This window comes from Seriola aureovittata, chromosome 5, assembly GCF_021018895.1.
Source record: "Seriola aureovittata isolate HTS-2021-v1 ecotype China chromosome 5, ASM2101889v1, whole genome shotgun sequence".
Lineage (NCBI taxonomy): Eukaryota > Metazoa > Chordata > Actinopteri > Carangiformes > Carangidae > Seriola > Seriola aureovittata.
In genome coordinates, this window is record NC_079368.1 from 29,548,129 (window position 1) to 29,564,855 (window position 16,727).

A 16,727-nucleotide genomic window follows, 5' to 3' on the forward strand; every position below is an offset into this window, starting at 1 on the left:
ATAAATTTGAATAATTTAAAATAAGTTTTCAAAACAGCAAATTGCTGTAATATTTTGACGCTTTAAAACAGAAAAATTAAGAATACTAAGGTTTTATAAAAGTTCAAGTGAGTACATATTTGGGAGAGTAACACATATATATATATTTGCTGTGACTTTTACAGATATTCAAGCAAGAGCTAAGCAACTCATAATGCCTTTGAAACGACAGTAAACATATTAAATGTGCAGTATAAAGGAAAATCTCCATTAACTGACATTATAGAACAGTTAGTTCAAACCAAGTACATTGATTGGACGAGAGCCAATCCATGAGTGCTGATGTAGTATAACAGCACTGGGGCTTTTAACTACATGTATCACTCCGCCTCACAGATGTTCTAATAACGTTAATTTGCGTTACTTTGACTATCGCTAGTCACTCGTCAGATACCGGGTTTATTTTCTTATCCATCTCATTTCACATCAATGTTTTTAACGTGTTTTATGTTCATTTTATGTCTTTTCATGTGAAGCACTTTGTGCTACATTTGTTGTATGAAAGGTGATACACAAATCAAGTTTATTATTATAATTGAGCTGAAATGATCAGCTGATAAATTAATTACAAGGATTGTGATAACTGATTAAGTGTTGGAGACCAACTATTCTCTGGTTTCAGCTTCTGTCTTATACGTCTCTTAAATTTGCAGTTTTTCACCGATAAACATCCGTGTAAACTTGAGTATTGAAAAACAATCAATTCATTCTTAAGGGAATTTTCTCCAAACATTTGCAGGTTGCAGGTTCAACACTGTTTGTGCGACAGTAAACTCAACATCTACTGAGCTTTAGAGGGAAGGTCGGATGAATCCGCTGTAATTAACATTTTTCACCATTATCTGATCATTTGTTGCCCCAGCGATGAAATCGAGAAAATAATCAGATTAACTGATAATTAAAATAATTGTTAGTTGCAGCTCCGTTGAATATATTTGGGTTTTCACGTGTTGTTTGGTAAAAAGACATTTGCTTCCATAATAAAGATATGATCAGTTTATATGATGTTTATGTGACGTCACCTATTAGACAAAGTTGTATCCAGAGCTGCAGTGATTAGTCAATTAATCGATCAGTTGATCAACAGAAAAGGAATCTGCAGCTGTTCTGGTAATCGAAGAATTGTTCTAGTCAGTTTTTAAGTTTTTAATAAAATGCATTTATTAATTGTTGTTGTAATGGATCCTGCAACAAAACCAGAACTACTATACTAAAACTCCAACTATTTTTCTTCGACTATTTTTGATCTTGTTCTATAAGAAAAGAACCTGTGGACAAAATATTATCTTTTACATGAGATTCTGTAAAATGAGTCTTTTACTTCTACTGTAAATACATTTAGCTGGTAATTCTTCTGTTCACTTGCTGAAGCTGAATTTTGAACACAGGTCACAGTATGTTTTCATTAAGGTATTACTTTTACTTAAGGATCGACCAGTGGTAAACCTAGTCAATCATAAAATTAATCAACAGATTAATCAATAATGAAAAGAATCCTCAGTTGCAGCCGTACACAGAAGATGTGCTGAGCGTCACACACACACACACACACACACACACACACACACACACACACACACACACACACACACACACACACACACACACACACACACACACACACACACACAAACACACAAACAAATAATTTGGACAAAGCAGAGACAGGAAGTTTCAGTATTACAGTATAAAGGCCTTGAGATGATCAGACCAACTGCTTTATTAATAATATCCTAAACAATTAACTTTTCATGACTTCTTATTGTCTAATGTTACAGGTTGTTGTCAGTTTTAATTGTGTTTTGAGTTGCTCCTCCCGCACAGAATCTACCAGCTGTCACAGACAATACTCAGAAAAATAAAACAAAACAAAAGAAAACAAAAAAAACACCAGAATTTGAAAAATTCAGGACATTTCCAAACATTTTGTAATGTGTGCTGTGAGGTCACGACCAGGTGGTTACCATGACTACAGACTCCCTCAAATTGTTGTAGACAGTTTCCTCTCCTGTACCTGGCGCCTCTTAGAAGAAGTCGAGTGTCTTTATGCACAAAAAGGAAAAATAATCCATAAAGACAAAATGTTGTAAAATCAGCCGAGCGTCGTGTCGACCACGAGGCGTCCGGATAAATCCAGAAGTGTTTGGATGCAAAATGAGATCCAGTTCTTGTCATTCCTGACTCGCAGTCTTGATCCAGCAGGATCTTTGTGTCCGACGGACGTTTATTGAAATGAAAGAACAAAAAGGACTCATCCGTCAGTTCTACAAAAACTAAACCAGCCGCCAAAAACTACGACTCCAAACGTCCAAACGAGACCTGAAGAAACAGGAACCTGGAAAACACTGATGGTGGGGTTTTGGGGGGGGGAGGGGGCTTTGGATGAGCTCGGGATGCAGGTTTTTCTCCTGATATGAAATGCGGATCAGCTGATTCGCCCTCATTTTAAACCTCGTTCAGAGTCACTCACAGTGGTTGCAAGAAGTCTCTCTCGGGATTGTCCGTCATTTTGCATCTGACATCATCATCATCATCATCATCATCATCATCATCATCATCATCATCATCATCATCATCATCATTGGTCCACAAATGTAGCTTCAGAGACCGGTCCAGCTGTGGTTCTGTTCTGTTGAAGCGCGCTGGACCAGCAGTTCAGTGCTGTGATTAAAGGAGGAGTCATTAGTTCAGTCCAGACCAGCTCCGACCTCCGACCTCCGTACAGTACCTCGTTTCTCCACAGACAGTAAACCGGAAAATCACACGGGACTTGTTTCAAACTTTGGACCTGGAGGCCACGATGGTAACGAACTCCAACCCTCAGAGACGTTCAGGGGAAAACAACGAGACACCCTGTTTCAGTCACATCACGTGACAGAATTACTGAATTCTATCATTTTATAATCATTTCTATAAAACGGGACCTGGAGAGTCCGAGTCAAGGAAGTGGACTTTTGTGTCTTGTTGCTCTCTAATGTTTGACGTTCAGACATCCTGAGAACCAATCAGAGCCTCAGCTGTGAGGACCGGTCCGCAACGCATCGCATGACTGAACCGAATCATCGGCTTCACTTGAACAAAGAAACGAGTCTCAAGCCGCGGACCTGCTCAGATCCATGAACTCGTGTTCCTGATTTAAATTCTCCAGTTTCAGTCTGAACATTTGAAAACGCTGCAAAAAGGGATTTTGTAGAAAAACGTTAAAATTTCTCAACGTGAGGAAAAATTAAAAAAAGAACAGCTGTGGTATCATTACTAAAACACTTTGCTGTTGTGTTAAAATAAAATTCAAACGATACCCAGTCACACCTGAGCTCAGACAGGTGAGTGGGAGAATAAATGATGAGTCATCACACTGAAGGTAAATTTACTGAATAGTGACATTTCAGTAAAGAGACCTTTGACAGAAACATCTTTATGTTTTTGTTTGCAGCCACAGATCATCGTGATCGGCAACATCCTCCTCTCATGTTTCTGTTCCTTCATATGATCCTTTTTTTGAAGGATCCATATAGTTTTACTGTATCTGGTTTGTACCTGCTGCACAGAATCCTCCAGGTGAGGAAGAGCCAGACTCGTCACAGTCGAGGTGCCAGGTGCCAGATTTAAGACGACCTTCTGTACTGACCCCTCGTTACCTCCTGGTTCGTTTTATTTCACTCCTCGTAGCATGTGTCTTACCTTAGTGAAGCTTAGGAACCCAGCACCAGGACTGATTCTTTTTTATTGTCAGTTAAACAAAGTGCAGCTTGACGTCTGTCGTCATCGAGCCGGCTTCTCACGCCGAGCTTTAAACGCGACGTGTTCAGAGCGAAAAGCATCGAGTGGTCAGGTACTGGTCTGCGAGGAGAGACAAGGGGGGTGTTGACTTCCCTCCCGTAGGTTTGGTGAGGCGTGTCGGACTAACCGGCTCGTGTTCTGGGGGGGAGGGGTGGCGGGTCGGGTGTGTAAACGAGGTCAGGCCGCTGGTCTGCGATGGCGGTATAAATGAGGAGGAAGTGGGCGGGTCACCGTCGCTGCTGGCTGTAGACGGGGAAGGCCAGCGTGACGTTGAGCGAGTCGTTGTGTTGGACCAGCGAGGTGTGCTGGTAGTGCAGCACCAGCTCCTTCAGGGATCCGTACAGGTTGTAGGGCTCCGCGAAACCGTAACCGGTGCTCGTCTTGTTGATGACGCAGTGTTTCACCTCTCCGTCCACCCTGAGAGAAGAAGAAGAAACTGAGGTCAGAGTGGGGTCACACGGACAGACTCAAAGTACAGACAACGGAAATATGCGTTATAAGCCTCCAGCTGACGGGCAAACGTCCACACACACAGGTGCGCAGACAGACAGGATCGCAGACAGACAGGTGAAGAGACTTACACCACGGAGCAGGCGTAGCAGCCCGGTTTGCTGCTGTCTCGGACCAGGAAGGTGCCGTCTCGCTTCCCTCGGAGCAGAGACTCCGCCTGACTGCGGTTGATGTTTCCCAGACGCCAGAGCCGCTCGTCGTGGTGAGGAAGGTCCTCCTCATCCTCCACCATACTGTACTCGCTGTGGGGAGGAGGACATGTTAGCCGGGGACACAGACTCACACAAGGTCTCACATTTTCATTCTATGACTATTGTGGCCAAATATAAAGAATCTTTCCTCAACTAATTAAATATAGAGAAACTTTGGTTGCTTTACTTTTATACTGTATTCTCACTTTGAGAACAGACACACATTGATGTGAACCTCAGTGAGTCCTACAGAGGCCGCTCCAACTGTTCACCTGGCTGCTGTACAAGGTGAACGGCGCCCCCTTGTGGCCAATCACAAATAAAAGTGCTAATGAAAGCGACGACGCTGTGCTGTCTTTGATTGGTAGTCCTGCAACTTTTACATCTTTTAATTCTTTTAACTGGTCCTCTAACCAGCTTTTTCCAAAGCTTTCAGCCACATCTCATTGTCTTCCTCAGTCTTGCTAAGTTACTGTTTCATGTCTTGAGCGCAGTGACCTCTGAAGTCATGGCGGTCATAGAGATGGGCTGCGTCCCAATTGAAGCCCGATTGCGTCACAGCGGCGCGACTAGACCGTCCCATTTCAAATACGTCCTTCTCCTGGACAACAAAGTTTCCAACATGTGGATCCTTCGTGAAACACAAAGAAGTTACACTTTGTGTTTTCAATCAAACGCGTCAGAGGTCGGCTCAGTGGTGTCACTTCCTGCCACAGTGTCAATGTGTCTTTACATCCAGACACACGTTCGACGGTTCAGACTTACTCCTCTGTGGTTTCGTTCTTCAGACCGAGCCACTCGTTCAGTTTCCTCTGACGGACTCCCTTCTGTGTCAACCACCTGAGAAACACACAGCAGCTGTTAGTACAACGTGTCCTACTATACGGTTTTGATTTGACCTGTGTGTTTGCGTCCGGGTGTGACCTACATGAGGTACTGGTCCCTGGTCTTGCGGAGCTGGATCAGGTCTGGTTTGATGCTGTTCATCTTCTTGTCGATCTCTCTGTAGTCGGCGGCCTGTTTCTTCAGATCCACCTCCAGGTGGCGCTTGCTGTCCACGATCTCACTGATGCGAGACTTCAGCTTGTCGTAGTTCTCCATGATCCTTTAGAGAGAAAAAAAATCAATCTAATTATGTGTCTGAAGAAGAAGAAGAAGTTGATGTAAGAATTTACTTCAGCATTTGAAAACCCTCTAACCTCTTATTATACATTTTGTATTTGTGTTGTGGTCTTTTGGTATTTGTTAGTTGTGTTACATCATTAATTCATCATTTATTTCTTTCCAATGCTGAACTAGTTTGCACATGACAGCTCCATAGTTTCCTCTTCTTCTGTGTTTTATTTCAAGTGTTGATCGATAATGGCCGACTGTTTTCTAAGTGATCCAATAAAAATAAAGCAGATTTCAGGTAAAAAAACTCAGAGAAACCAAATCCTGCAAGGTTTGGATGGTGGGTCCAGGTGGGCGGGGCTTGGTGACTGCTTTGTTGTGACATCACAAAGTTCCAGAAGTCCTGACGGCTGGTTTTAAGGCTCAGTTTCTGAATACAGGCTGTGTGCATTTCTCTGTGGACTGAGGCTTTGATACTTTCACAGTATTAATATAGAAGCTAGAGCTGATCTATAATCACACTACACATGGACACAGACCTTTACACTGGAGGAGCTTTAAAGACACTGAATCACCAGAGAGCTGGACCTCCTTTCAGCTTCAGACTACATCCACCAGCAGGTGTTTCTTCCTGCAGGCTCTGTTGCTACGGCAGCCAGGCCCCCTTCAAATATATATATATAAATTTGTGGGTTTTAAAGGTCTCCATCTCAGTTGCCAAGGCAACAGCCTCATACCTCTGGATCTCCTTGTCGTTGCCCTCCCGGCGAAACTTCTCGATGTACTCTTTGCTGAAGCGCTCCTGAGTCTGACACTGCTCCTCGAAGATCTTGATGGTCTCGTTGAACGCCTCGATGGCCGTCCTCTTCATCTGGATCTCCTGCGGGACGGAGACGGACACGCGTGACACGGGCGTGAGCGGAAGTTGTAATTACCACAGTGATTTTGGATTGACTGAAAATACGATACAAAAATCTACAGAAATGAAAACCTATTTATTTAATTTGGCTTTTAATTAATTACCTCATATTTTACTTTTCTTGCTGTTTCCTGGTTTTATTTTCATTTACATTTTCTATCATCTACTGTGAGCGAGTGGTGACAGCTCCACCTGGTGGTGTCGGCCTGTTACTGCAACAATGTGATCATGATTAACTAGGAAGCCTCAAATCGATATCCTTATCAATAATAACTCATAACTTATGTGATAAATATACATGTTTTTACTTGTTCAGCCACAGGTGTGTCTACAGTGTCTGTCTCTGAAAGACGTCACAGCACGGAAAACAATAAATTCACTATTCCCTTGTTGACAGAGTGGACATGCAGCAGCAGCAGACGACACAGACGTGTTGGACACGCTGTTATTTTAATGTTTAAATACAAACAGCCACTTGGTGAAATGACCTCAGGTTGTTTTATTACCTTTTGAACATGTTCAGCACATTTTAACAACACTGTGATGAAACTGACAGCTGATCATTCTGGTCACTATAATCGTGACACTACATCTCCTCACCGTGTCGTGTGTAATCTGCAGCGTACTGTAGTGTGGTGTATCGTACCTGCGACGTCCTGGTGTACTCTTCATACAGCCGGTCGTACTCTCGGTTCTTCTCCTGGTACTGCAGGTGATACTCGTGGAGCTTCTTCCCCACGGCTTCAATACTGTCCTCCTTCACCACCTGGTCCTGAGCAAACACAACCACACAACGTCCAGTCAGACGACTCAACAACCGGCACAGGAGGAACAGAAAGCTGGGACGGCGGGACACACCTGCTGGTGCTTGGAGACCGGGTAGAGCAGCTTGACGTCCAGTTTGGGGTTGTACTGGGCCAGAGACTCGTGGCGGTAATGGTTGATCAGCTCCACCACCGAGCTGAAGGTCAGCGGGTCGGAGAAGCCGTACTTCCCCTCCCGATGGAAAATCTTTATCAGTTTGTTGTTGCCTCCTTTCCTGCAGGACGTCACAACAAACCGAATATTATATATCATATATTGTAACGTTGATCCAGACAAACTGAGGTCTGACCGATGTGACGGGGAAGTTAGCCGAGAAGAATTCAGAAATATTAAAACATTAATACTGATGTTTTTTCCTTCAAACCCTGCAGACGTCTGATTCTTCATTAATAATTAAATGATCATTCTAGTAAAATATTTCATTACAATCAGACGACCCCTTTAAAGGATTTATAAATGGTTAATAATCAGGTGATTATTTCTGTTGTAAACACTTTATAAATCATAAACAATTATAAACAAGTTCTAACAGTTTTCCTGCAGGTTCATTATTACTGCTCATTAATCTGACTAATGAGTTACAATCATCTCTAACAGGTTAATAAACGGTCATGAGTCAGATCAATGTTAATGTTTGGCCGCGTGGGCGTGAGCGAGGCGACGGCGTCGGACAGTTCACCTCAGAGTCAGAGTGTAATCTCCGTGCATCTTGGTGGAGGCGTCTCGGACCAGAAATGTACCGTCAGCTGTGTCTCTCAGCTTCTCGTTCACCTCCTCTCTGTAAATATGGACAACATTAAGATTTTAACAGTAGAGCTACTTTTATCGATAATGCTGATCGGTACTTTGTGTGTATTTCACATGGACATCTGTGGACAGGTGTTACATTAAATCAGGGCACGAGTTCTATAAAAAATAAATGTTAAATAAAATAAATACATGTCTGTTCTCACGTCTACAGGATGGAAACTGTACAAGTGAATTTAACCTGGAAACCTGGATTATAAACTCATCATTCATTTTTTGTAGGATTGATTTTTTAGTTTCTTACTTTAATTGTTCAGGTTTAGCTTTTAGTCTGGATATATATATATATACATATGTATATCTGATATTTCTGTGTGTGTGTGTTACCTGGAAATGTCTCCCCAGTACCACTCGGCGTCCTGCAGAGCCATACTGTTGTTAAAACTACTGGAAGCTGCAGGAGTCGACGACTTCACTGGTTTAGGAGGTAAAGCTGAAAAGACACAATCAGACAGAGAGAGGAAGTAAATTAGCATTAGCATCGGCTGCTTAATGCAAACCTGAAAACTGTTTTCAATTCTCCACATTTAATCGTTCTAATAAAATCTGTGGAGGCACCAATACATTGGCCAATAATAAGAGCATGTCACAGATTTAAAGCTCCGTGTTTCTTATTCTTCTGTGTTTTATTTGAAGTGTTGATCCATCAGAAGATATAAAAACCATCTCAGTGTAGTTTTACATCTCCTCTCTCAGGCTTCTCTCTGCAGCTCTAGTAACAACAATGATCCAATAATAAATATAACAGACTCCAGGTAAAAACACTCAGAGAAACCAAATCCTGCAAGGTTTGGATGGTGGGTCCAGGTGGGCGGGGCTTGGTGACTGCTTTGTTGTGACATCACAAAGTTCCAGAAGTCCTGACGGCTGGTTTTAAGGCTCAGTTTCTGAATACAGGCTGTGTGCATTTCTCTGTGGACTGAGGCTTTGATACTTTCACAGTATTAATATAGAAGCTAGAGCTGATCTATAATCTATAATCACACTACACATGGACACAGACCTTTACACTGGAGGAGCTTTAAATGGGGAGGTTTGCCCACACCACTAATAACTTAAGGTTGTTAATATATTTCACTCTTACTTTGACTGTTTCCTGTTGTATTTCCTGTGATTGCTCTGATTCAGTAAACTCTCTTAAACCTAATTCAATTTATTTGTTACATAATGTGGAAGTGTGGAAACAAAAATGACTGGCTTGATATATTGTTATCAAAGTCTGCTGATGTTTATGTGACGCTTCAACAGTGCAAGTTAGTAAAAATCAAGCGTCCATCTTCCAGGTTTTACGTCTTTTTAGGACCAAATTTCACCTTCGGCTGCAACTAATGACTGTTTTTATTTTCACTTAATCTGCAGACGGTGAACTCATCAATTATCCAAACTCAAAGAATGTTTCATTTGCTATTAGACGAGATAAAAACCTTCAGATTTGAGAAGCTACAACCAGCAAATACTAAAAGATTACTAATCAAAAAATCACTTAACTGACTGATTGTAATTACAACTCTAATTACAACACAGTATCAGATACTGAGAATTACTATTATAATTGATTTCCCCATTTTATATCAGTTTTTCAATGTCCAGTTCTTCTCACTGCGGTTAACAGCCAATCACATCCCTTGATAATGGAGCCAATCACTGAGCAGGTGTGTTGTTGGGTCACAGCACTCCACAGCAGTGCACTGAAGGTGACTCAACACACCTCCTTGTTGGAGGTCTGCGCTCTGCTCGGCACATTTTCCAGTTTTCTGTTTTATCAAATTAAGATTTAAAAGCAACGATTAACGAGAAACCGGCTCGTCCCATCGTTTCAGTGTCGGTTGCCAGATGTTTGGGTGTCATGACCAAAGTCTATATGGTCAGTCTATATATGTGGAGCTGAAACCTTGGTTCATTGTAGGCATACGCTCACCCACCTGTCACTCAAAGAGGCCACGCCCCTTAATCCTCCATAACTTTAGTCCTTAATAAAATGTAAACAGGTGAGTTATATGAACAGGTGAGTTATATAAACAGGTGAGTTATATAAACAGGTGAGTTATATAAACAGGTGAGTTATATAAACAGGTGTCATGAAGGAGGAAATCAGCTCTAGAGACCAGAACAGTTTTTGTACCAGGCTGTAAACATGTTTATTTCTGCTGTAAAGTTGGACATTTTAACATGGGAGTCTATGGGGACTGACTCACTGTTGGAGCCAGACTCTAGTGGTCGTTAGAGGAACTGCAGCTTCTGCTTCTTTGTGTTGACGCTTCATGTTTCAGCCTCGGAGGTTGCAGCTTGGTAACGACGCTACAGCTTCAACGATCAGCTTATCAATTGATTCATCGATCAATGGTGAATGAATCAGCAGCTATTTTCCTGTTTAAATAAAGATTTCAAACGTTTGTTGGTTGAAGTTTCTCAGATGATTCTTTTGTCAGATCTGATGGTCAAATTGAAATATTATATTTCATGATCTCGGATGCGGCTCGCTGTTTTCTGATCCGTTTAACTTATCGACGGAGAAATTAATCAAGAGAATAATTGGATGAGTTTATAATGAAAAGAATCAGTTAGAGCCAAAACGTTTTTTTAACCACACTATTTACGTGTAGAAGTTTTGATTTCTGTCAGTGTAGATTTAATTAAAAAAACTTAACTCATTAGTCCAAACAACATTTGACAAAATGGCTCAGGACAATGAGCAGGAGCCTCCACATCCGTCTGACGTGCTGCGAGTCAGACGGCTGCAGGTGTCGGTTCCCTCTAACGGCTCAGGTTCGGGTCTGAGCTCCTACCTGGACTCTGCATGTTAATGTAGCAGAGGATTTTGTCTCGTCCTCCCCTCGGCGGCTCGGCCTCGGCCCTGCCTCCCTCCTCTCGCTCCATGTCGGCCTCTAAACTGTCGCCCGCCTCCGCGGCGCCTCAGAGGTGAAATGAAATGCGGATCCTTCCTTTCTGGATCTCATGGTCTCCTGCCTTCAGCCGAGCGCTCCGGTCCTGCCTCGAAAAAACTGACGTCATCTGGAAGGAAACGGGTCCAGCTACATTTTCCTCACTGAGCCGTTCGTCTCTCTTTTCGACTCTTCCTCTAATTTCTACTCGACCGCACTGATATCCTCTCTCTCTCTTTCTCTCTCTCCCTCACTCCGTCTGCACCTTCAGGTAGATCTCTTACATTTCCACCTTCGCTGAGACTCTGCAGAGAAACTATCAGCCTGAAAACAGTTTCCCAGCATTCATCAGATTTCAGCCTCGTCTCCTCTTCAGTTGTTCAGACGTTTAAAACGACGCAACTTTCTTCTCTCCGTCTGCCTCTCTCTCTCTCTCTCTCTCTCCCTCCCTCAGCCTCAGTTCAAAGCTCAGGAGAGCAGCTTGGAGATGTGTGACATCACCGTTGCCCCCAGCCAATCCTGCGATGGCAGTGATATCACCGAGGCAACACCCCCCTCCCCTACCCTCTTCTCCTCTCTCCTCTGCTGCATCTCTCACTCTGTGGATGGATGATGTCATCGTTTCAGCTGCCGCTCAGCCTGACCGACCGACTGATCCACTGACTGACTGAGTGACTGTTACTCAATTCATCAGACAACGCTTCATTATTGATTCATCTGCCGATCATCTATCCGATTACCTGAATAGACACGTGTCGTCTTTATTAAGTTTGTTGTATTAACTCATAATAATTCACCTGCTTCTGAAGGGGTTAATGTCACCACCGTACAGAACTGGGTATTGTTCTTATTGTGTGTATAAGAAACGTGTCCACAGCAGAGGTTCATAACCTTTTAGACTCTGAGACTAAGAGACAACAGCCAGATGGACGTGGAGTTTATAACCGTATGAATCAGACAAATATTAGAACCATAAAACCAAACCTGCCTTATCATCAGTAACACTGGACACAGGTTTCAGATTCATACCCGACACTGAAGAATATAAAAACAAGCCGCAGCTACAACAACTCTGTCTAATTAAAATACAAAGAGTTTTGAATTAAACGAGGAACTCTCAGATGAGAGAATGAGATAACGAGGTCACAGAGCTCATCATCTGACTCGTACGATTGAGCAACAGCTGCGACGTTATGACAGTGACACAGATCCAGCGTGACGCTGCTTCACGGCTTTTAGAGGAACTGAAAACGACCTTCGAAGAAATCAAGTGACATCTGAATGATTCAGTTGACACAGAGAACAGTCACAGACGACCGTAAACAGCTGTCCTATAAAACACTGAGAGGCTTTGAGTCCATTTCTCAAAGCTTCCTCCAGTGTAAAGGTCTGTGTCCATGTGTAGTGTGATTATAGATCAGCTCTAGCTTCTATATTAATACTGTGAAAGTATCAAAGCCTCAGTCCACAGAGAAATGCACACAGCCTGTATTCAGAAACTGAGCCTTAAAACCAGCCGTCAGGACTTCTGGAACTTTGTGATGTCACAACAAAGCAGTCACCAAGCCCCGCCCACCTGGACCCACCATCCAAACCTTGCAGGATTTGGTTTCTCTGAGTGTTTTTACCTGAAATCTGCTTTATTTTTATTGGATCACTCAGAAATCAGTCAGCCAATCAGAAGAGAGGCTCAGAGCCTCCTCTCTTCTGATTGGCTCACTGACCTGTTGTTACTAGAGCTCCAGAGAGAAGCCTGAGAGAGGAGATGTAAAACTACACTGAGATGTTTTTTTATATCAGAAGAAGAAGAAACATGGAGCTTTAAAAAACTATATTAATATTAAACAGCTGAAGGGAAGAAATTAATGTTTCAGTGACACGTTCAGGTAAATTTGTCTTCAACAATCCTTTTTGTTTCCAGTCACAGAGTCAGGTGTGTGTGTGTGTGTGTGTGTGTGTGTGTGTGTGTGTGTGTGTGTGTGTGTGTGTGTGTGTTGTGTGTGTGTGTTACCTGGTGCAGCCTGGTTCATGTTGAGCTCGCTGGTTATCAGAACCTCCAGGACCTGAACCAGAGGATCCAAACCGGACTCAGACCTGAGCAGACACACAGAGACTCAAGAGTCAGATCCATCAACATCACTCACTCACACAGACGACGTTTGAACCTTGTTGCTCCTGGAGTTTTTGTTCGAGCGTCTCAGGAAGACTCAAAGTTACAGGAGGACAAAGAGAAAATGGTGCCGCTGACTTTGAGTGAAACATACACTTCCTGTTCTCATGATTCATGTTATTCACATTATCATCATATTACTCATTATAACATCAACTTTCTCATACATTTTTTTTAAATTTGCCAAATGAAGTAATGAACAGAAACATCGTCTTTTCCCTCGTCTCCCCTGTAAACTGTTGGCCGTCAATTAACACATAAAAAATCAAAGAAAAGGTTTTTTTAAAAAAGTTAAAAATGTTTATAACTATAAATTGAATAACACCGAGAACTTCACCTTCAACGTCCCTGAATGTTCCTGCATCATATCTCGAGGAAAAGAAAATCTAGCTGTGACTGAGAGGAGGGTGATATGACCAACATCTATCAGTGTTTGTAACTTCATATCACGATACAGTAATTCTGTAAATTTAATTAGGAAATGGTTTAAATTGACCGAAACGTCCTCACAACATGAGTCAGACTCCTTTTAGTTACAACTTCCTTTCCCTTGTCTTGGTTTGGTTCACACCCAGGATGCTCTGTTATTTACAATTTCATCCTCTTGTCACTCTCTTCTTCTGTGGTGTTTGGAAAACATGAAGCTCAGAGGTGCATCACCACCAACAACTGCCACATCCAGCTGCCAGGATCACGTCACCTACAGAGGCAGCTGGATCCAGGATCACCCAACCAGGTGTGACTTCCTGTTCCTGCACCATTTAAAACATCTAAATCAATGCTTTTTAAGACCTTTGTAAGACATCAATAAATAAAAACTAAGACCGAACAACGTCTAAATGATTTCTTTTACTCAGACTTCAACACCTAAACACCTGCAGCAGCATTAAAGAACCACACCAGTCATTTTGCACATTGGTAGAAATAACTACTACTTCCTATTACTGCTAAACATTTTCTAAATCCTACTTCAAGATTAATTCATATGAACTTTTAAATAATCAGGTGTCAGCGTTTTATAGTTCAGACTTTTACTATGCACAATGACTTTTTATTTTCTCACAAAGAATGACCTAATTATCTACCTGGAGTTTTATGCCAAACGATTAGCATGACATCACCACAACAAATTTACAGTAAATATGAGACATTTTAAGTCCTTATTTTCTGATATTTTAATTTCAGTGACCTGCAGGAAAGCTGTGACTTTCAGTCTGTTTGAGCTCGACTAGTTTGAATTTGCCTAAACTTAACCATCTCTGACCTGATCCACCAGACTCCGCCCCTCAGCCAAAACCAACAGAACCAATTCCATTTTCAAAATAAAAGCACAAACGTTTTGCTTCCCTTTTAAATAAAATATAAACAACTAGACATCATTTCTGCTTTTATTACTATTTGTGTGTGTGTGTGTGTGTGTGTGTGTGTGTGTGTGTGTGTGTCACTCACCCTGCAGTCTGTCTGAACAGCAGTGGACTGAAGCTCTCCGCCAGGTTTCGGGGGCTCAGCTGGTTTCTGGAACCGTGCAAACAGAGTCGGGCGAGGTGTCGGACCACGCTGAGCAGAGTCAGGCCGTACTGGGCCGGGCAGGCCGGCGAGCTCGCCACACCTCGTAGCACCTGGGCGCAGTCCTCTGGGTCTCGGACTTCTGCGGACGGAGACAGGAGAACAGAACCGTGAATAAACACAGAGAGTCAACCACTAAAAACAACAAGCCGTTTCAGAACCGCCGGGACGAGGCGGCTGCGGTCTGCTTTCTGCTGACCTTGTACTGCGTGGATCATGTCGGCCTGCAGCGTGGAGGGGAGGACGGGACCAGGGAGGTCCAGCAGGAACCGAACCACCCCGTCACACACGGACGACACCTCCAGCTGCTCTAGGTCTGAAAACAAACACACCTCAGTTTAAGAGACAAGGATCAACCACAGTTTCCTTCAAGATAATAATTAAAGATTTTGATTATAAAGCAGGACTTCTGGAACCTTGTGACCAAGCCCCGCCCACCTGGACCCACCATCCAAACCTTGCAGGATTTGGTTTCTCTGAGTGTTTTTACCTGAAATCTGCTTTATTTTTATTGGATCACTCAGAAAACAGTCAGCCAATCAGAAGAGAGGCTCAGAGCCTCCTCTCTTCTGATTGGCTGACTGACCTGTTGTTACTAGAGCTGCAGAGAGAAGCCTGAGAGAGGAGATGTAAAACTACACTGAGATGGTTTTTATATCTTCTGATGGATCAACACTTCAAATAAAAGTGAAGACGTGTCAAATATGGGACCTTTAATTTGAAGTCTCCTGTCTCTCACCAGTATTTCTCTGTGTGAATGAGGTTTACTGTTGTCATGATAAAAAACATGCAGCTCTTCTGAGGCGTACGGCTGCGTCACGTCTTCCTCAGAGTTTACCAGTCGAAATGCAGCCGCTCAAATAACTATTTTTCTGAGCACCTGAAGAACTTTTTCTCATCCGTTGGATTTAAAACTGAACCTACGACAACTCCTGAACCCTGCTGGTCTACGGTCGATCTCCTGATCTGAGGTTTACTGACAGTAGGAAGTGAGTCCTCACCGGTGTCGGCCAGCTGCCGGGTGTCCACACCTCCTCCATTCACACTGCGATACACGCCGGGACTGTCCAGACCTGCAGCGACACAGACCAGAGACCAACAACACAACACATGAGCCACGTTCATCCTTCCAACGTGGCGTTTTCACGTCACCTCGACTCGCTGCGAACCTCCGCGTACCAGCTTCTATCTGTGTTGGTGTTCAACCAATCAGAAGAGGAGTGTTTGTCTAGGTGGATCAGTCGTCAGATTCACCTTCCCTGCTGCTCCGCACAGGTTCATGTTCATGTTTACAGGTGTGAATGCCGTACCTTTGCTCTCTACGGCCTCCATCAGTCTGCTGAGGAGGGGGGGGGCGGTGTCCGGGGGTCCGAACTGCTCTGGGAGGTCCGGCAACATGAAGCCTAGAAGAAAAAACCACAAAGTGTTCAACGTGACGCAGTCTGTCGGAAAGTCAGAGTCAAAATGAACAAGAAGGAGAGGACTACAACTCCCAAGGTGCATTTCACTAGAGTATCACGTTCTATAGTGAAAGCTAAATATCGCACTTCATACAAACATGATGAAACTTTCAGCAGTTTAAAATCATTTCACTTCAGATTCTGAGTCTCTGATTGGTTACATCTCCATAGAAACAGCAGCTGAGGCTCATGGGTATTGTAGTGTTTAGAGCCGTCCACAAAACCGGCAGAAAAAAACACTTAAGTTGAATTAAACTCAAAGCAATTCGATGAATTTCACACAACCCCAGAGTTTTCAAAATAAAACACAACCCCGGTGTTTTCAAAATAAGACAGTCCAGCAGAGTTTCTGAAAGACTCTGATTTCCGGGCTTGAAAACAGCAGCCGTAAACGTAGCAAAAGAGATGTGTTTAAAACTAAAACGTTGTCGTGTGAACAAACGTAGACTTTTCATTGATGTTCGT

General features: G+C 43.0%; 1 protein-coding gene across 2 annotated transcripts in view; it reads right to left on the bottom strand.

Moving 5' to 3' along the window:
- Positions 1-1,711: 1,711 nt before the first annotated feature.
- LOC130169362 (phosphatidylinositol 3-kinase regulatory subunit alpha-like) overlaps positions 1,712-16,727 on the bottom strand; it is a 21,655-nt gene continuing 6,639 nt past the window's right edge. Inside the window, exons 4-17 of one of the 2 annotated variants that reach the window (XM_056376064.1) lie at positions 16,113-16,205; positions 15,804-15,875; positions 15,002-15,118; positions 14,686-14,884; positions 13,078-13,160; positions 8,512-8,617; positions 8,057-8,155; positions 7,411-7,591; positions 7,199-7,324; positions 6,371-6,513; positions 5,449-5,625; positions 5,286-5,360; positions 4,401-4,571; positions 1,712-4,236 (exon numbers count right to left, since the gene is read on the bottom strand). In XM_056376064.1, the coding sequence (XP_056232039.1) occupies positions 4,047-4,236; positions 4,401-4,571; positions 5,286-5,360; positions 5,449-5,625; positions 6,371-6,513; positions 7,199-7,324; positions 7,411-7,591; positions 8,057-8,155; positions 8,512-8,617; positions 13,078-13,160; positions 14,686-14,884; positions 15,002-15,118; positions 15,804-15,875; positions 16,113-16,205 (1,832 nt within the window). In that variant the 3' untranslated portion in view covers positions 1,712-4,046. Of the gene's footprint in view, positions 4,237-4,400; positions 4,572-5,285; positions 5,361-5,448; positions 5,626-6,370; positions 6,514-7,198; positions 7,325-7,410; positions 7,592-8,056; positions 8,156-8,511; positions 8,618-10,970; positions 11,496-13,077; positions 13,161-14,685; positions 14,885-15,001; positions 15,119-15,803; positions 15,876-16,112; positions 16,206-16,727 lie in introns of those variants that run through there. The other variant, XM_056376065.1, reaches the window with a different exon arrangement.